This window comes from Rhincodon typus, chromosome 25 (genome assembly GCF_021869965.1).
Source record: "Rhincodon typus isolate 14 chromosome 25, sRhiTyp1.1, whole genome shotgun sequence".
Classification (NCBI taxonomy): domain Eukaryota; kingdom Metazoa; phylum Chordata; class Chondrichthyes; order Orectolobiformes; family Rhincodontidae; genus Rhincodon; species Rhincodon typus.
The window spans coordinates 34,382,295-34,404,395 of NC_063356.1; the positions used below are offsets into that span (position 1 = coordinate 34,382,295).

The following is a 22,101-nucleotide window of genomic DNA, read 5'->3' on the forward strand; positions in this document are numbered from 1 at the left end:
AGAGTTACTCCTATTCTGTTGCTATAATCTCATCAAAAGTGTAGGAAAAATCTCATTTTTGTTAATTTCTGGCAATGACTGTGGGCTTTCAAGAAAATTCTAAGCTGATGCAATTCATTAGACTCTACAAAAATATTTTACTTTGAATAATTGCACTTAATACATTTGTCATCTTTTTTCTTAATCTTTGTCAATTATTTTGTACTTCTAATCGGAACTTCATAATAAGACCATACCATTATGAAATTATGTTTCACTCCTCATTTTTTACCTTCTCTTTGCTTTACCTTTTCCTACTGCATAGATCATTGCTAAATTTCTACATAAACTCATGTTTATTATTATATTCAAATATCATGCTATGTCAGTTCAGTCATTTCAGCATGCCAATCACTTCAGTATTTAGTAAAAAGGAACCTTAAGGCAAGTGATAAAGGCTTATTTTCCATTATAGATGTAGAACTGTGACATAATCTGATTTTAAAGGAAATAATTTTTTGTCTGTGCAGTGTAGAGTCAATTACAACAATATTGGTTTTGAGACTACATAGTCTATTGAACAAAAGTTGGAGCTCATTAACTTCCAATCTTAAATGTAATTGCTCCAGAGATTTACCAAATGCTTTTGATACACAGGAGAAGACCCTGTTAATACAAACCAAGACTTGTATACACACTTATAAACTTGTTTATACCTGAGATAGAAAATCATGAAATGCACATGTGAAATTTTACAATGTGTGCTATGGAACTTATCAAGGAGTGGCAACATAGAATTATTATTTTAAGAAACTGAGATGAAACAGAGAAATTAAATATAAAACATACTTTGTAGGAAGGTGGGACGAAGGACGTAATTTCAGGATGTGACAAGATAGATTTCTGATACATATCAGTAAGTATTTCAGCAGATGCAACCAGAATATGGAACATGCTCACATCTAATACTATCTTCATCTAAATCTATCTAGTGATTACAAGCCAGTAGTATGATTGAATTTGTTCATATGAGAACATAAATCACAGTATGATGTTGTGCCCTTGAAATTGTTTCTAGATATCCATTTGTACATTATATTGAGGCAGGTCTTTATTTTGTATATGCTCCCTTTTTCCTAGAATTTTTAATAGATAGAATAATCCATTCAGTATGGATAATGGTTTTTACATAACTAATAATTGTAATGTCATTAGTGCAAATTTATAACATATTTAATTCATAATGTATATTAACGATTTGGATGAGGGAACAAAATGTAACATCTCAAAGTTTGCAGATGATACCAAGTTGAGTGGGAGAGTGAACTGTGACAAGAATGCAGAGATCCTTCAGCTTGATCTGGACAGTTTGGGTGAGTGGGCAGATCAATAGCAGATGCAGTATAGTTTGGATAAATGTGATGTTATTCACTTTGGAAGTGAAAACAAGAAAGCAGATTACTACCTGAATGGCTGTAAATTGGGGAAGGGGAGTGTGCAGTGGGACCCGGGTGTCCTTGTGCACCAGTCACTGAAGGTAAGTATGCAGGTGCAGCAGGTGGTAAAGAAGGCAAATAGTATGTTGGCCTTCATTGCGAGATGTTTTGAGTGCAGGAGCAGGGAGGTGTTGTTGAAGTTATACAGGGCCTTGGTGAGGCCACACCTAGAATATTGTGTGCAGTTTTGGTCTCCTTTTCTGAGGAAGGATGCTCTTGCTCTCAAGGGAGTGCAGCAAAGGTTTACCAGGCTGATTCCAGGGATGGTGGGACTGACGTATGAGAGAGATTGACTAGGTTAGGAGTGCTTTTGCTGTAGTTCAGATGAATGAGGGAGAATCTCATAGAGACATATAAAATTCTAACTGACATAGATAGGGTAGATGCAGAGAGGATATTCCCCATGGTCGGTGTGTCCAGAAGCAGGGGTCACAGTCTGAGGATTCGGGGTAGACCATTTGGGACAGAGATAAGGAGACATTTCTTCACCCAAAGAGTGGTTAGCCTGTGGAATTCATTACCACAGGAAGTAGTTGATGCCAAAACATTGAATGTATTCAAGAGACAGCTAGATATCACACTTATTATGGGGAGAAAGCAGGATTAGGCTATTGAGTTGGACAATCAACCATGATCGTGATGAATGACTGAGCAGGCTCGAGGGGCCAAATGGCCACCTCCTGCTCCTATCTTCTATGTTTCTATGTTTCCATGTTATGCTGGTATGGTTAACATTTGTTTGACAGAAGCTCATGTGATCAGTATATGTTTCAAATGTCATGGTATTTAGAGATTAAAGGAGTAAAAATTGGTTTTGAGTGATTTTTAGTCCATAACCACCATCATGCATTCCACACTGACAGAGAAGCGCAAGGCTTGCCTGGCATTGGCCCTATATGCATGAGTTTCAGTAAGCTGTCAATCCCTGTTACGTCTCCATTGTAAGCTCCCCATTTGTAACAATGTCAGTTTTGAGCTGTTTACAATATTAAGTAAGGCTTCAGAGGTATTGAAGGACAATGGTGTTGGCAGGAGGATGTAATCATAAGCCAAGAGAGATCCTTGGGAGTGCTATGGTTCTGAAAGGAATGCTCCAGTTCTTGCAAGCATATGAAAATTATTCTTTTTGTTTAGGCTGCTGAAGAATCTTGAGCACATCAGGTCTGGAATTAACTTGCATCGTCAGTCAAGTTAGATATGATTTGAGCCTAATCTCTTTCACCTGGCTGTTACCTATCCCACCCATACCTCTGGCCTGGATCAGGTACAGATTGCGGGTTCCCAAAACTGGACCTGCACTTGACCATTTTACATTTAGGCACAAAATTCCAATTGCTACCACAGTATTTCCATGCATGATCCCACTTCAGTTCAAAATATGTATACGGCTCTTCAGCATTTCAAAATACTTGGTTTGACCATAGCTATTCATTCCCCTTATGTGTTGACACATGTAATTGGAAGCATATTAAAAGTGAAATACATACTTGATTGCCTCTTCCGAAAATGCAATATATCTGCCCCTTGTGATATGAAAGTATGCATCATCACAGTCTTGGCTAAAATACTGCAATCAGGAGTGAAATTCTTCATAATTAACAAGGTAAGCCACGACTCAAATTGCATTGAGAAATCATAAACATTAAATTCATATGCTGCAATTGGGTTTATGGTTCCTCATGTACAAATCAATGCAGTTTTCATGACTAATTGAAGGGTATTGTCTTCCATCATACGTGAACCTGTTAAATCTATAGTATTTGTCCCTTATTTCCACATATAGGATGCTGTGATCAAGCCTTTATGATATGGTTATTCTCTGAATGAGATGAAAATTATTCCAGAGAGAAGACCATCAAATTCTCTTGTTAGGTATGATAAGTTTCACAAGGTGCTACATTCAAGTGAAGAGGGGTGAATTCGATCTTCCCTTTTTAGCCCTTTCAATTAGCTACAACAAAGGTTTTTGATTTCTTTTACCATGCAGCTAAATCTCACTTCAGTTATAACATGTAGCCAATTACAAGGTTTTCTTGAGTGACTGAAAGAGGAATTTTATTACTTATGCTAAAAAAAATTTCAAAATGTGACATCAAATACACACATAAGCATCGGTATAAAATTTAAAAAGAAGGTAATGTCTAATATAACACATAAACTCAAAAACAGGCAGTTTAAAATGTCTTTTACAGATCTTGAGGTGTTTTATTTTAACCTAAGACTATGATTGTCTATTTGACGCCTTATTTCCTCAGCAGTGGCAAAATTTATGTTTATCCTTGATTTCTCGGTGAATGTTTCTTTAATTTGCTTTATCACCAGTTGCTTTTTTTGGGAGGGAGAGAGAGGTACCAAGCCTGCAATTCGGCAGTTACAAATCCAAAATTTCTTCCTTTGCTCCACCCCAATGCCTTTGCCTCAAATATAGTTCATTTATATTGTTATGACTCACTGATCTGGTGTGCTGAAAATCAAACCTGTTATTTCCGGTTTTGTCACAAAAGTTAAAGATCTTAAAATGTACGCAAAGTTCCCCAGTTCACATGAACCTCAAACGCAGGTTTATAGAAAGCATGGACCAGGTTTCCGTACTGAGCGACAATCACTATTAATTCCAAGTAAGTAGTCTCTAGCTTCAGGTAAATAGTTATAAATCATTGGTTAAAATATTACTAATTAAAATTCTAATCCCTTCATAAACTCCCTCTTGCACATAACCAGACAAGGCAAAATAGGTTATTGGTGGAGTGGGAAATTAGGAAAGACATTTCAATAACCTTTGTGCCAAGATTCTGTCATTATGTTGAGCCTTCTGACTCTTCTGTTAGCCAGCATATTGCTTCAGTCATCTTTCTCTGAATGTTTCCGCTGGTTATTAAGAGGCACAAGGTAACTGAATTTCCGATAAAAAAAACCCCTGACTTACCAGTTAAAACTCAAAGCTTACAACAGCAGGAAAGATTTTTTCTTTAGGTTTACATTAAATTTTGAGCAGAAAAACTGCTGGAGAAGAATGGAACATTTCTCTATCTTTAACTCCTTGCTGTTCAGATACCTGAGAGCCAATACATAGATGTTGGCAGGAAGAGAAAATATCTGTAGTCCATAGACCAATCAACTTATTGTTGCCAGCCAAAGCTGTATCTGTATATCCAAATTGTCTGTAGTTAAATCTCCAACTACCGCTTGTTCAAACAGTTGTTTATGATGCCTGCAATGGGTGTCAGGCTAATTGCTTTTGAAAACATGTAGCACCCTTTTTAAAATCTGGTTTGATAACAGTTCTTTCTTATTTCAGTCCATAGCTTTTGAAAATGCAACATTAAAAAGACATGGTGCTTACAATATATTCCATGGCTTGATTGGATAATCTGCAGGCAACTTTCATCCAAATATGTGAAACTTCCAGAAAGGTGTAAATCAAACAAGAGATGTTGATCTGAGTGACTGGTTTATTTTTTTTTAATTGATCTCACAAGGTAGCTTAAACTGATCAGATGATCACTGGGATCATCTTAAGACAGTTTTGTTTCTTATTAAAATGTCTTCAGTTCATGAAAGATCACAGGTATTTAAAACAAATCACAGAAGTCAAAAATTGATCATCCGTTTTGCCACTATTGTAACAAGGGAACTCTGAAACTTGGAGATCAGTTGACTTAAATAATTGTCACTGATTTGTTTATCTATTCCCAAACCAGTCAACAAACAAAACTTCTATTTAACCACCAAGCATCTCACACAATATTTTCTACATAATTACACAATGAAGCATTGGGTAAACTTTATTTCTAATGTGCCTTGCCTAAAATGCTCAAAATTCTCTGACCGGTTCACTTCAATGAGATTCCAATTAACTCAGCTGAAATTAGAGAAATTGTCTATTAATTAAAATGAACTTAAATAATCTTAAGGGTTCTGCAAGACTCATCATTCCATTTGTTACCCAGCATCTTAAGGATTTTGTAGGAATGTTTGGTTAGCTCTTACTAGACCAGAGACACACTGGCTGGAAGTTCCCATTTCCCTTGTTCAGATAGAACAGGGTATTGGACAGAAGTCACTATGCCTAATGGGATGGAATGTGTCAAATGGGCATGTGATCTGGTGGAAAACCCAAGCCAGAAAAGCAGCTCAAAAGAAGTTAACAGGTTTTCTTGTGGCAACGTATTCTGGCTCAATTTAAGAGGCAAGTACCCAGCAGAATTAAGATCATAAGTTCTGGGGGTTGTCAGTGACAGGCAGATGCTGGATTTTCCCACAGTGTGAGATAAGCAAGTGTACATTGGGGATGCACACACAATGATGTTGACATCAGACAGACACATGGAAAGTAAATGCCCTGTCACTGATTTGCAAACTCTGATGAGCACATTGTTGAAGGCTCCTAGCAGGTACAAATCTGACAGGACCACCAGGATTATTTCTCCTCTCTCATCCATTTTCAAGAACGTTTGTTTGTCTGAACAAAATCCTTAATGGGAGTTGATTTTATTTACCTTCAAAGACGTTTTCTCCACTTAACATTGGGCTAGTTCTTCATTGGGAAAAATATCCACAGGTAACAGTTACCTCCAGTTCGATCATTGCCACCCCATGTACCCTCAGATCCCCTATACCAGCCTTATGACCCCACACAGACCTAACAAAGAACATAAGGTGTGGAGTAAGAGTAGGCCATTCAGCCTATCAAGTCTGCTGCACTATCGAAAAAGATCATGGCTCGTGTGACCGAAAACTCAAAGCCACATTTCTGCCTACCCCTGACAACCTTTCACACCCTTTCTTCGCAAAGACCTATCTACTCTGCCTTAAATATAACTCAAGAAATCTGCTTGCACCACCTTATTGGGAAGAGAGTTCCAAAGACTCAGGATGTTCTGTGAAAAACAAATTTGCCTCATCTCTGTTTTAAAGTCTGATTTTAAATAATTAGCCCATAGTTCAAAACGATCGTATAAGAGGAAACATCCTCTCCATACTTATCCTGTCAAATCCTTTCAGGATTTTGTGTTTCAATTAAGTCATCTCTTATTCTTCTAAACACTGGTCATACCAGGCCAGTCTTTAGTCTTTTTAAAAGATATTGTAGCAGTTAATTTGGCTATGACAGTAGTATTCCTTGAAATTGACAGCCAAGTTCCATACCCATGAGGATGGCCTTAATCTTGGGTTCATATTGTGCTAAATATAACCCCACCGTACTGTTCTGTATTTGCAAAATCTTCCTTACTGTTCTGTTTTGGCACCATCACCTTGATAACTTATTATTATCTCCTTACCTTAATTAGTTTGTACAGTTTTGCATTACTTGTTACTTTTGTTAAGAAATTGTGTGGAGTACTACTGAATTGGAAGGCAGGAAGATCGAATTTGTTTGTAAAAATGATAAGGAGAAAGAGTGTGTGGTTCCTTTAAGAGGTAAAGTGCTTTTCTAAGCTTAGAGATTTACACAGAAAAAATGTCTGTAAGTGGCTGAAGATATACAACCGGTTCTAAAATTGAAACATGTATCAATGGGCTGTGAGATTGAAAATCTTAGGCTTGTTTTAATGTTTAGGCAACTAGCTGGAATCAGCCAATAAATTTATACCAAGCGCTTAATGAATGAAAGCCAATTGAGTTTAAATCTGATAGTTTTGACAATCTCAAACCAATGCTATTGTAAGAAAAGTGATATGTCATCCAAGGTGTATAAGGAGAGGGTTTTTGAAGATTGGTGTGAGAGTGAACCACTACCTGAGAAATAAGCGTTTGGCTCTCACAAGAAATCGCTAAGCTCTCTAAGAAAGCACCATCTTGTAGCTAACAGTACTTCTAGCAAAGAGTCCTCACAGAAGACCTCACAGAGAAAACATCTCTGACAGCTGGATCAGTGGAAAAAAAGGTGTTTATGACTTTAGAACAACAAAAGAAAGGCATGTAGATTTTGAGATACTAAGGTTTAATTTATCCTCTTATTAATTGAGTTATATAAGTGGGACTTGTGTTTATTGGAACAGCATACCAGTAGAATTTAGTTCAGTTAGGGAATAGCTAGTAGTTAAGGGGGAATTGTTCAGTTTGTTAGTAATTCTGTTAATTTGATCACTGTTAGGGTTAAATAAATAAATTGTTACTTGTTACTTATAAAGGGAATATCAGAGATTTTCATTCATTTAATCTCCCCTTCTCCTTAACAGTTTAACAGATTAGGCTGTTTTTTGGGGGGTTTAATTATTAGAAGGGGACCTCTACTCCTGCCATTACAGACTGGGGGCTTGTGTTTCAATTTTAATTTTCAGAGGTGTTCGATGTCCCCTTCTTAACATTTTGGTTAGACTCTCGTCATGCAACTCTTATATCTATCATGTTATTCCAGCCATTTGATTTGTCTCTAGCACCATCTTATTTTTGATTTTTTGTAGTTACCTCTCTGCTTTAATCAATTAGATCATTGGCCATTCTTTCACTAGCTATTCAGCTGTTAACACTGCACTCACACCATTTGACACTTCTAATCACCTGTAAAGACTTGTTATTCAGCCTGTCGACACTCCACTCACACCATTTGTACTATCTTTTGACACTCTTAATTACCTAGAATTATCTGCAATTATCTCTCCACCTATAAATTCTGTGCCTGTGCGCTTCTCTCCACTTCACCTGATGAAGGAGCAATGCTCCGAAAGCTTGTGATTTCAAATAAACCTGTTGGACTATAACCTGGTGTTAAATGACTTCTGCCTTTGTCTACCCCAGCTCAACACTGGCACGTCCACGTCAGTAGTATTCTTGCCTTTGATGTGGAATTTCCTGACTTCAAGCATCTCAGCATAGAACCTAGGATGACACTTAAATTACATTGTTCACAGTTTTGTTCTTTAGATGCAACCAAAGCCCCTTTCATCTCATGTGTTAGATGTTGTGATGGTTGAAAGGACATTGAGTTCTCTGGTCTTCTGACCAACATATGTGTCAAGTAATGGCACAAGAAATATATTAGCTGGGTAGTTGTCTAATTTACTGTTTATGAGATCTTCATGTGAACCTATTGAGTGCAATATTTGGTTACATAGGAAAGATCACATTTCTACATTATTAATTTGTTCTAAAACACATTGGTGATCTTTATATAATCATAGTTGCTAAATTTGTGATTTCTTTCTTTCATCCATCAGCAAATTATTTATTCTAGTTTTATAGTGTGCTTTATTATGTCAATTTCAAAGTCTCAAAGCCTATGATCGAATAGAAAGGGGATCTGAATGGTACAGTGAATTATTAAATTGCCTGTTTATTTATAACATCCAAATTGAATACGGTCTAGACTGATGGAATGAATGTGCTTTAAACATTCATTTCACTTTAAATTCTATGAGTCAGTTTTGTTGGTAAATCTCAAGCCATTTTCCATTGCCAGCAATAAAGTAGCCCAAAATTGTCCAAACTTGGAAGTAAAAACTGCAGTATCTGTGATAGAGTGAAAAAAAAAAACAGCTGGTATGGGAAATGTAAATATTACTCTTACACAATGGAAATAATTTTACCTGCTTAAAGTTATGTGATATTGCTTTATTCTGTAAACATCTGTAAATTGGTTAATCAAAATTGGTGGCATTGTCTCTACCTGCTCAAAGTACAAACTTATTCCAATTACATTTTAATAAGCAATAATTCATTTAAAAAGTTTAAATGCATTCTGCTTGTGATTTTCTTTGTGAGTTGCAAAGTTATGCACTTGTGGAGATGACATAGGCCCGTGTGAACTATGAAACAAAAACAGAAATTGCTGGAGAAACTCAGCAAGTCTAGAGCATTTGTGGGAAGAAAGTGGAGTTAGTGTTTCCAGTCTAGTGATTCATCATCAGTCATTGGATTCATACCACTAACTGTATTCTTCCCATAGATGTCACCAGACCTGCTGAGTTTATCCAGCAATTTCTGTTTTAGTTCTCAAGCATTTACAATACAAAGAATCCCTACAGTGCGGAAGCAGGCCATTTGGCCCATGGAGTCCACACTGCCCCTCTGAAGAACATCGCACCCAGAACCACCCCATACCCTATCCCTGCATTTCCCACCCTAGACACTATGGGCAATTTACCAGGCCAGTCCACCTAACCTGCACATCTTTGAACTGTGGGAGGGAACCGGAGCTCCTGGAGGAAACCCACACAGACACAGGGAGAATGTACAAACTCCACACAGACAGTGGGTGGGATCCCAAGGGTGGGATCAAACCTTGGTCTATGGCGCTGTGAGGCAGCAGTGCTAACCACTGAGCCACCATGCCACCCCATAAATTCAACCTCATGTCAACTTCATACCACTACCAGTATAATTTTAACATGTGTGTCATGTTAGAATCATAGAATCAAAGAATCTCTACAGTGTGGAAGCAGGCCATTCGATTCAACAAGTCCACACCGACTCTCCAAAGATTATCCAACGTGACTCACCCCCCTACCCTGTTGCTGTAACCCTGCATTCCCCGTGGCTAATCCACCTAACCTACACATTCCTGGATACTATGGGCAATTTAGCACAGCTAATCCACCTAACCTGCACATCTTTGGACTGTGGGAGGAAACTGGAGTACCCAGAGGAACCCTGCGCAGACACAGGGAAAATTGGAAACCCCACATAGACAGTTGCCCGAGACTGGAATTGAACCAGATCCTTGGGTCTGTGAGGCAGCAGTGCTACTCTGGTTTATTTTCCTGTATGAAGTATCCTTAATTGAACACACTGTTGCGACTGCTACCCTTGATAGTTATGTAAATAATGTTAACTTTCTTATTCATAAATAGGTAATAAATCAAAAAAAGAAAATAAAGAAGAAGAAATATGTTAATTCAGGAACGGTAAGTAATATTCTTGTACATTTGGTCAGTGGGGCTATATTTCACGTGGGTGTTCTTTGAGATTTTACACCATCCTGTGATTTTCTCGACAATGGTATGTGTGGGTTTCTTTGTGACTAATGGCACAAGCGTCAGAAAAAAAACTCATACAATCAATGACAATGGAATTTTTATTAAGAGATATTTGACTGCCACAAAGGTAAAGTCAGCTTTCAAAGGCCAGAAAGATTGTTCAGCAGTAGTTATGATTTAGTACACCATTAAAAGCCTTAATGAACAAAGCAGGTTTTCATCTGCTGACTCCTCACAGCAATATTGAATAAACTTGAAAGGGATGATATCAGCAGTGCTTTTTCGATATTTTTGTCTCTGGGTTCTTCAACAGTGAAGCTGTTGAGGGAGGTGGATCAGTGGTAGCAGGTACAAGCTTTTCACACAATTAACTGCACATGTGCAAGTACCAGAACTTGGAATCAGTTTGACAGTGCAATGATGGGGAGCATAGACATTTTTACCAGCAGTACAACCTTACAAAACATGACATGCCCTGTGGGGTGGTACAGTGGCTCAGAGGTTAGTGCTGTTGCTTGAAAGTGTTAGGGACCTGGGTTCAATTCCACCCTGGGGTGACTGTCTGAGTGGAGTTTACATGTTCTTCCCATGTCTGTGTGGGTTTTCTCTGAGTGCTGCAGTTCCCTCCCACAATCCAAAGATGTGCAGTTTGGGTGGATTAGCCATGCCATAGTATGCAGGTTAGATGGGTTAACCATGGGAAATGCAGGGTTACAGAGACAAGGTAAGGGGTGCCAGTAGGATGCTCTTTAGAGAACATTGTAGACTTGATGAGCTGAATGGCCTACTTCTATACTAGAGGGATTGTATGACACCCAGCATATCACACATCAATCCTTGTCATAAAACCTTACTTGTACTGTATGTGGTAAGTGATAAAGAAATCAATGTTAGTTCAAGAAATTCTATTGAAACATAATATTCCCATTATTTGTCATGTGATAACAGGTTAGAAAGTATCTGTTCCAATTTTAATTTACGCAGGACTAAACAGAAATAAAGGGGAGATTTCTTGGAGAAGTTCAAAATTAAGAGGAGTTTTGATAATGTAGACAGGGAGAAACATTTCCACTAGCGGTAGGCTTGGTAACCAGACGATGTAAATTCAAGATGATTCACAAAAACTCAGGGAGAAGGTTAAGATTTTGTTAATCAAGTCAATTACGATGATCTCAAAGTACTAACAAGAAGAATGGTGAAAACAATAGTATTTGATAGTAAATAGTATTTATTAGTAAAAGTTTCATTTTAATTCAAAAATTCAAAACTTGCTGTATTAAGGGGTGTGATCAGGCAAGTAAGATAATTTGGATGACTCTTTAAAATAACTTACTATGGGTCAAAGAGCCACTATTTATATGGCAGGTTTAGTCAATTGTTTAGGCATAACACAATGGTTATGGACATTCAGAAATAGGTACTTATCTTTTATCGTATTAATTATTTGAATTGAAAGACAGAGCCGCGTTGCAGAACTATGCAACTGCAGATTAAGTGAAATGAATGTACTTACTTTGTGGATTTTGTATGGCTGCAGGGTCCAACCAAAACCTCCACAAAACCTGTTCTGAAACTCAAAGTAAATTACAACATAGCTTATAAATAAGCATGCTTTTTACACTGCAGTAGAGCTTTTTATGCTGTCGGCTTCGTTGAACTTTTCAATGATGAGTAATTGTGCTAACTTTTTCACAAAACAACTTTGTCTTTTTCAATTCACCATATTTTCCCTTTCCCTTTAGGTTACATTGTTATCTTTCACAGTTGAATCTGAGCATACATTCCTCGATTATATTAAAGGAGGGTGAGTAAATTTTGAAAATAGCTGGACACAAATGCAATGTATTACTATGGTCAGTCAAAACCTGCTTTTCTTGCAAAATTGATTTACGTTCCCAGAGGAAGAAGAATCAGAAGAGCATAATGTGATGCATGGGCTGCGATGCTCAATAACATTAAAGTATCTTAACAGGCGGTGAAGCTATATCAATGAGTTTGAAGTGTTATTCCTTGATAACAGCTTCAATTCTCTACGAAGCCATGTAGAACTGACGTTAATTGCATGCTGTGAAAATCGTCGACAGTATAAATCAAATTAAAATCTAATCTAAGACTCCAAACTTAAATCAATTTGTGTAAAACTTAAAGTTTAATTAATTAAATCTAAGATATTTTGGATATCTAAGATATATTCTAAAGGTTTATTTTGGTGCTTCTCACAGTCCAGTTGGTTGTCAGGATATTACGCATATCAGAAATCAGTCAATATATTTCAATAAATAAAGAAATATGAATATAGATCAGTATATCTCAATTTTGATTTATATTTAGGAACAAAATCAAAAGTTGCTGGAAAAGCTCAGCAGGTCCGGCAGCATCCATGAAGAAAGAATCAGAATTAACGTTTCGGGTCAGTTCTGAGGAAGGGTCACCGGACCCGAATCATTAACTGTGATTTTTTTCTTCATAGATGCCGCCAGACCTGCTGAGTTTTTCCGGCAACTTCTGTTTTTGTTCCCGATTTACAGCATCTGCAGTTCTTTCGGTTTTTATTTTGACTTATATTTAGGCATGCATTGTTACGTTGGTAGGTTTTTGTAATGTCATCCTGGCTCATTTCTAGCACCTTTGCATAACCAGATTGATTCTTGGAATGGCTGGACTGACATACGAGGCAAGGTTGAGTTTGTTAGGATTGTATTCAATTGAGTTTAGGAGAATGCGGGCCAATCTCATAGAATCCCTATAAAATTCGAACAGGATTAGACAGGCTAATTGCAGGAAGGATGTGCCTGATGATGGGGGAGTCCAAAACCAGGAGTTGTAGTTTTAGAATGAGGGGTAAAACGTTTAGGACTGAGATCAGAAATATGTTCACTCAGAGATTGGTGAACCAGTGAAATTCACTACTACAGAAAATGGTTGAAGCCAAACATTGTGTTTTCAAGAAGGAGGTAGCTATAGCTCTTGTAGCTAAAAGGAGTCACGGATATGAGTGGCGGGTCAGATTAGGATATTGAGTGCAATGATCAGCCATGATCTTATTGAATGGCAGAACTGACTCAAGGGGTTGAATGGCGTACTGTTGCTCCTATCTTCTATATTTTTATGTGTAAGAATCACAGGTCATAGTTTCAAGCCCCACCACAGGTTTTTAATTCACAATACTTCAACAAAGTAGCAGTGTGCTATTTTGATGGAGATATTTGTTGAGATATTCAGTTAAGGGGATCTGCCGAGGCAGGTAGCCATAGAGTAGTCTGATTTGTGAAGTAGGGTTTTGAAAAATTATATCACTAAATAAATAGATTAACTAGCCATTAATCTCAATATTATTTTTTGGACTTAGTTGTGCATCGATTGTTGCACTTACTGTAATCTTACACTCCCAATGTAATTGGTTTTCAAGCACTCTGCAACTGCCAGAGAATGTGGTTTATAAATCCAGTTTTTTTTAACCCGTGAATCTCTCTGCAGAAAAATAAATGGCTGTGACGGAAACATTCAATGAAGGAAATATTCATTTATTACAAGGCCAATCTTAAATATATTTAAATGGGAATTTAAATTTGGAGTTGCTTATTTTCTTTCAATATTTAGTAGTTAGTAATAAATACATTTATACAACACTTAAAAATTTAGATAAGAATTATTTGAACCGTTTGAGAAAATGTATCACACTTGTTGGCTTATGGTGTGCAAAAATGTTATGAAAAGGATACAAGCAGTGAAAAATTATAGTTCTGACGTAAAAGTAGAAATATAACACAATTTTGAACAGGGACCCTCGTAAAGATTTTCAAGATTAAAAGCAGTTTTGTGTGAATGAAAGATGGTGTATTGTTTCTGCTGTCTTGATGGCTCTGTAACAGAGGGAACATTCAGAATATCAGATTATCATTAGAAGTTCAAAGGAAGAGATTGGAAAAAAGGAAAGTGAGGGCCTAGTGGTATTATCGGTGAACTGTTAATCCAGAGACCAAGTCATGTTCTGGGGACCCAGGTTTGAATCCCACCATGACAGATGGTGGAATTTGAATTCGATTTTTTTTTAAAAGCTGGAATTAAGAGTCTAATGTGATCATCAATCTGCTGTTGATTGTCGGAAAAATCCATCTGGTTCACTAATATCCTTAAGGGATATCAAACTGCCTACTCATGACTCCAGCAATATGGTTGACTCCTAGCTGCCCTCTGGGCAATTAGGGATGGGCAATAAAGGTGGCCTAGCTAGTAATGTCCTAATCCTGTTAATGAATGAGTAAACAAAAAGAAATGAAGAAGTTCAGAATTTGTGGAATGTACTCCGACCAGAAGGAACTGACGCATGAGACTCAAACAAATTTGAAACAAAATTGTGGATGGATATGAAAAGGAAGAATTATTTTTTACAAAATCAGATAGTCCTTTGTGAGCTTTAATTTCTGAGAAATTGAGAAACTATGTGAAATGTACCAAATCTTATTGGTGAGTGCGTTAGATGGTGAATCTAACTGCTAGCCCATAATTTATTGTCAGAATCATGGTGACACTAATGTTGCTCACTATTGCTTATACATAATGCTACTACAACTTTATGTAAGAGCTGTTGCGTGACAAAATCTAAACGTTACTATTCCAAATGCCATTAATTGCACATAGCAGCTTCTTGCTATCTTGATCAATATTGAAATTCTTTGAGTGACACATTGTTGCTTTGTTTACATGGTAGATTTTGTGTTTTATTCATTCACAGGATGAGGGCATCCCTGGCTAGGCCAGCATTTATTGCCCATCCTTAATTGCCCAGAGGGCAGCTAAGAATCAACTATAATGCTGTTGGTCTGGAATCACATGTAGGATAAGGAAGGCAGTTTTCTTCCCTAAAAGGCATTATTGAAGCAGATGGGTTTTTACGACAATTGGCAATGGATTCATGGTAATCATTAGACTTGTAATTCCATTTTTTGTGTTCAATTCAATTCCACCATCTGAAGTGGTGGGATTCAAACCCAATTCAAACCCATTCCAGTCCCCATTAAACTATATGGTAAGGGTTTATTTCTGGCAGTGAACTGCTCTGGCACTGAAAATTAACAATGAAATGTAGAGTCTCATTTCTTCAGTTGTGACAAATTTAAAAATGTAACTTTTTTAAAAGAAAAGGATTACTTTTTCTTACTGTCTCTTCCTGAATCCAGGCTGTCTTTCCCTCTTTATTTCTTTCTTTTCCTGAATTCACCCAGTGTGGTATACATTTCCTTCTTTATTTCTTCTGCTCTAAATTTCTTAATCCTTCAATATGATTTGTAAAAGAGACACGCATTGTTTGTGCAGGTCCCAGCTGCCTATTTTGCCTTGCAGCACCGTTATCAGTTACTTTCACTAATCGACTGCAAAAACAATCTAGAATCCTCAACAGGCAAGGGCAGGTCTAAGTAATTACAAGCACATTAGATTTCCTGCTGCTACAAACAATGACCTCTGAGTTTTGATGTAAATTAAGCGTTCAGAATTACACAGAGTAAATGTTTTACTTGAGAACTACCAAGGATATCCCAGTTTTAAAAACATCTTTAAATTGTATGAATGCAAATTTTCAATCAAGGTGCTAACTTTCCATAACCATTTGAGTAATTTCATGACCGTAGGAAACTTCTCCACAATAATGAGACTTCCTACAACGCATAAATTGACAGTAAAAAGAATATCTCACAATCAGTATCACTTGACAAAGCAACCCAGACACTGAGTAATGGCATTAATGCGAATCTTTTTTTTGTATCTTACTAATGCTTTTTTAAAATAGTCAGAGTTTGTGGTAAAAATAATGGTGAGACAATCAAAGTTTAATGTAATGGAAAGTGTCATTGACAGTGCTATGTGGGAGACATTGACATAAGTGTTAATGTCAGTGTTAGCAATCAAGCAGCTCAGGCTCATGGGTACAGTCAGGAGATCAAAGACTTAGGGAAAAAGGCAGGAAAGTGGGGTTGAAGATCGTCAGATCAGCCAAGATTCACAGAATGACAGGGCAGACTCAATGGGTTGAATGGCCATTTGCTGGTCCGATATTTCAAGGAAATTATACAGATAATACAGCATTGACCCAGATATCCGAAATACCGATGGCAAGCCTAGCCATGTCAATCGTATAAAGTCTCCCTCAGTAATGTCTTGTGCCAAAGCTTGGAGAGCTGTCCACAGAAGGTCAAGCAACAACCTGATACAGTCATGCTCACTGCATCATTACCTTATAGACCATGCTGAACAGATCACCTTCACCACCTCTGAGTATGTTCTGTAATACCTGATGTGAGTTTGCCTCAATCAAGATGTTTTTCCTGATGTGGCAATGTTTATGTTATCTCCTGTAAGAAATTGGATATGGTTATTGTGGCATTGAAAAATCTAACAGACATTTATTACAACTCACTAGCCTGTACAAAATGACATTCCTCAGACACATAAGGATCTGGGCTCATATTAAGTTGTAAATTTACAACAAAACAGCATGCTTCCAGTAAAGTATCTTGCAACCAGTGACCTGAGTTAAGATAGAGTATGAGATCTTCCTACCTGCTGGTCATACACTGTGATATAGTGATGATGTCATGAGCATGTCTCATAAAATTATACTGACTATTAAACATAACACAACAACCCTTGCAGGACAGATCCACCAGAGGTGGCTGCGTAGTGGTAGATATTTTTCAAATAACCTGTTCAGAGATGTTATTACACACTTTTGGAGAAGATGGGACTTGATCCTAGGCCTCCTGGTCCAGGGGTAGGAATACTACAACTCTGTCACAAGAGCCCTTAAAAAAATTTGAGCTTTATCCAGTGAACTGCTTGCATACCAGACTGAGATCCCTCTGCACCCAGTGCTACACTCAAACAAGGTATGCAGGCAGGAGGGAATTTGCCTGGGTGCCCTCAACATGGACTTTGTACCCCATGAATTTTCATGGTAGAAAGTTAAACTGGGCAAGGAACCTCTGCTTCTTACTACACCTCCCCCACACTATTGCTGAGCCAGTACTCATCCATGTTAAACCAATAGGAAGGTGCTTGAATGTGGTTCTTCAAAGTCCTTCAGCAAGAGTAGCTCAGTAGCACTACTACTGATCAAACTGACTGAGACCTAAGTAACATAGCTGCTAGATTGAGTCTGCAACAGCTGGTGAGGGAGCCAACAAGAGGGAAAAACCTGCTTGACTGCACCCTCACCAAACTACCTGCCACTGATGCATCAGTCCATGACAGTACTAGTAAGAGTGACTACTTGGCAATCTTTATACTGAGGATATGTTTAATCAGGTTATGTAACATTGCCACTGTCCTAAATAGGATAGCTATTTATTGGCCAGCAGCAGCAAAATTGTATCCAACCACAATCTGTAATGTCAAGGCATGGTATTCCCTCACTCTACCCAATACAGTCAGGTTGGGGATCAGTCCTTCTCTCTGTCAGATGTGGGGATATTTTCACTGTTGTTTGCAAAATGTTCAATGTCATTCACAACTCCTGAACATCCTGGGAGTTACTCTTATCCAAAACTGGACTCACCTTGTATAGTGGCTACAAGAGCAGGTTAGAAGTTGGGAGTACTGTGGTGAGTAAATCACCTCCTGACTCCCCAGAGCTTGTCCACCAACTACAAGGCATAAGCCAGGAATGAATGGAATATACCCCACTTTCCTGAGCCAGTGCAACTTCAACATGGTGGCTTGATGGTTAGCACTGCTGCCTCGCAGCACCAGGGACCTGGGTTCAATTCCAGCCTCAGGCAACTGTCTGTGTGGAGTTTGCACGTTCCCCTGTGGGGATGCTCTGGTTTTGTCCCACAGTCCAAACATGTGCATATGAGGTGGATTGGCCATGCTAAATTGCCCATAACGTCCAGGGATGTACAGGCTCGGTTAGTTAGCCACGGCAAATGCAGGGTTACAGGGATAGGGTGGGGTGCTCTTTGGAGAGTCGGTGTGGATGCAATGGGTTGAATGGCCTGCTCCCACACAGCAGGGATTCTATGAAAACACTTGAAGCTTGGGACCACCAGGACAAAGCAGCCTACTTGATTGGCACCACATCCACAAGCTGACACTCCTTCTAGTACTGATGATATGCAATAGCAGCAGTGTGTACTATCTTCAAGATGCACTGCTAAAATTCACCAAGGCTCCTTACACAGCACCTTCCAAAGTCTATGACCATTTTCTATCTAGAAGGATAGTGATAATGGATACGTGGAAACACCACCACATTTCACACCAAGCCACACACATTCCTTCAGTGTCACTGGGTCAAAATCCTGGAATTCCTAACAGCATTGGGGTGTACCTATAGCACATGGATCCCAACCATTCAAGAAAGCAGCTCATCACTACTTTCTGAAGAGCATCTAGAGATGGGGAATAAATGTTGGTCCAGCTAAGATATCCATGTCTCACATATAAATTAAAAATAAAGAAACTTCCCAGTAAACTTGCAACAAAAATGTTAGGTTTATTTGTTCTAATACAAGTAGAATTTTGGCAGTGTGTTAAGTATTAATTACTGCCAAATAATATCTCTTGCCACTGACATTTACATTACACAAGTTTGGAAATTCATTCCTGCTGTTTTTAATTAACTGTTGGAGATTTTTAAAAGGTTACTTTTTGTCTGTTACATCTTTCACTCTTAGTCAAATTCTTTGCTTTATTATGTTTCCTGTCTATGAATTCACATTCTTAAAAGTTTAAGCAAATGCCTCCTGGTTTGGACTCTGTGTTGGTCACCAAGAATCTTTCAATTTGAATGCTTAGTGTGATATAGGATTCCCACAAATCCTAAATTCCCTCCAAAAGCCATAGCGCTGAAATCATTTCTTAACATCAGCAAGTTCCAGTATATGAACCTAAAGAAAGTCTATAAACTTCTGTAATTTAGAGTCACAGCTGAATGCAAAATCTGACCAATGTTTTTATCAGCCCAGGTTTCTGTCAGAGTTCTTATTCTTCCCTAATCTTCATCCACCGCTGTGTCAATCTCCTCCAGTTACACCCCATACCCCTTCAATCCTGTATCCATGTCCCCTCATAGTTCAATGCCCCATCCATGACCCCATGTAATCATCCATAGCCACTCCCCCACTATCCACTATGTGCAGTCCTCTGGAGCAATAGCAATGTAATAGCAAAGGCCATCCTTTGAAATGGACATTGAAACAAGGAACTAAAACAGAAATTGGTAGGGAAACTCAGTAGGTCTGGCAGCATTTGTAGAGAGAAAGCTGAGTCAACTTTTTGGGTGCATTTCAAACTATTCTGAAGACGGATTCACTGGACCCAAAACATTGACTCTGCTTTAGCTCCACGGATGCTGCCAGATCTGCTGAGTTTCTATAGCAGCTTCTGTTTTTATTTCACATTTCCAGCATTTGCAGTTCTTTATTATTTGTTTATTGAAACAAACACACCTGTAACTAAAAAATATAACCATTCAAATATATTTAAAAATCCAGACTCATCGAAACTAACTTAAATCCTCTTATATGATCATTCAAGTTAGACAACTGTTCAGTAACTACACCACAAAGACAGAAAATCTTTTTAATAACCTCTATCAATCAAACTGTGAACACAGTCCCCCAGTGCGATATGTCCTGTGGCTTTTAAAGCCCTGCCAAGCATTGATAATCACTTCAGTGGAGAAAAGAAAGCCTTGGAATCAAGACAGTGCATCCTATTGGCACTGTAAAAGCAGCTGGACCTTACTTGCCTGAGCTGTATCAGATGCCTTATCAATTAAAGCAGTCAAGGAGCAGGTGTATTATTTCTGTGAAAGCTTCAGACCCATTTGGTTCAAATTTAAAATGTGATTGTTATAATCCTGTAGAGACTGATATCTTTTCAAAGGAGACATGAATTTCCAGTGGCTAACTCAAACAAGCACACAACAAGATTTTAAGACGTTTACTGGTACAAGCAGTGTCAAATTAACATGGACTGAATATTGCATAGGCAATTGATACAATAAATTGCAAAAAAAAGTATTCCTTGTTAATTTTGAAACACAAATGAAAACCCCATGCCATGTTTACATACTTCATTTCTGGTGAGAGTTTAGTGGAATCCTTTGTTTAAAACTCCCAAGCTCCTTCTGACTTCAGAAGCAGCATGTCTCCTTGGACCACCTGGATGAAACTCCCAGTGTATTTTTAAACAAGTCCCCTTCGTTAAGTCTTCTGGACCCAATCAATATACTTCCAGTAGCAAGGTAACCCCAGGTGGTTTCTTGGCTTTAATTCTTCACATTCCTAGTTTTCTCAAACAGGGGTCCCATCTTTACTGGGCCTTTTTTTGGTGGTTTAATCCAAAAAGTGACCCTTTTCTCTGTCTGGCATCATTAATTTCTTTAGCTCTTGTTATCTGACTGAAATTGTTGTGCTTCCAAAAAGCCACTCACCTTTGTCTATGAGTTACTTTCTCAAGGTGTTTAAAAATTGCACCTTATTTTCAGTGAATTTGCATTTGGGTCCTCATCCCCATGGCAACCAGGTTGTTGGGGCTTATCCCTGCTGGTTTCAAAGGAGGCTGACTCACCCATTCCCTACTCTCTGAACTGTTCCATTCTACCGTGAATTAAAGGAGACAGCTTTAAAACATAACCACCTAACAATATCCGGGAGTCATAATACCATTGATCATCAAATCACTTCAGATCCCAACAGTAGAATTCCCAACCAGTTTTCTTCAGTTTTGAATGCATTAAAGGACAAATTCAAAAAGCAAAATTATGTTAAATGATTTCAACTCTTACCCAATGCTAAGGATGTAATGGGGAATTTACATTTGCAGAGCCCTATGATGAAATACTGTGTTAAAAACCGTATAATGCAGCATCTAATAATGACATAGTGAATTGTCAAACCATCTATCACTTACCTGTTTGAATGTTCCCAACTCCTCAGCAGGTTTTCCCCCAGGTTCCTGAACTCTCTAACAAACTTTTTTCTGAAGCTGGCTAAAAACCACCAGACCTAATGAGAATACAAGAGGACAAAAAAAAAACAAAAGCTCTTTAGAACTATCAATGCTGACACCAAACTCAGAGAACTTGCATGCAGGATAAGAGTTAAACCTGATGCAAACCTCTTGTCCATGGGACGTTTGTGTGGGCTACTTTTCAGTGGGAAATTCAAATCTGTGGTCCTTCAGATTGTTCCTTGTTCAACCCACACCCAATTTTGATCTTTTGTGACATATATATCTGGGCCAATGCCTCAATCCAGGTCGTAACAGTCTAGCATTTCACACTCAGGATTTGTGACTGTCTGACGTAAGTTGATATTAGCTTTACAATCATATTATCAGGGATCATAAACAGAAAACATGGCAAATGTTTGTCATGCCTCACTGGGGTAGCAAACTGGAAATCCTGAAGTTAAAGGTTTATTTAAATTATGCAGAATTCCCCAGTTCAGCTGTCTTTTAGACCCTACTGGAATTGATTAAAAGAAGGCATGGATCAAATATCTGTACTTAACAAATAAATAGATTTGAATCAACAAAAACAAAGTTGCTGGAAAAGCCCAGCAGGTCTGGCAGCATCTGTGAAGGAAAAACCAGAGTTAATGTTTTGGGTCCGGTGACCCTGAGGAAGGGTCACCTGATCTGAAACGTGAACTCTGGTTTTTCTTTCACAGATGCTGCCAGACCTGCTGGGCTTTTCCAGCAAC

The 22,101-nt window shown here is 38.1% G+C and overlaps 1 protein-coding gene across 1 annotated transcript in view; it reads left to right on the forward strand.

The window, feature by feature from the left end:
• Positions 1-22,101, forward strand: part of LOC109917914 (copine-5-like) — a 557,988-nt gene that overhangs the window by 432,198 nt on the left and 103,689 nt on the right. The window contains exons 13-14 of the mRNA XM_048612100.1: positions 10,268-10,321; positions 12,136-12,197. Coding sequence (XP_048468057.1) covers positions 10,268-10,321; positions 12,136-12,197 — 116 coding nt within the window. The remainder of the gene's footprint in view (positions 1-10,267; positions 10,322-12,135; positions 12,198-22,101) is intronic.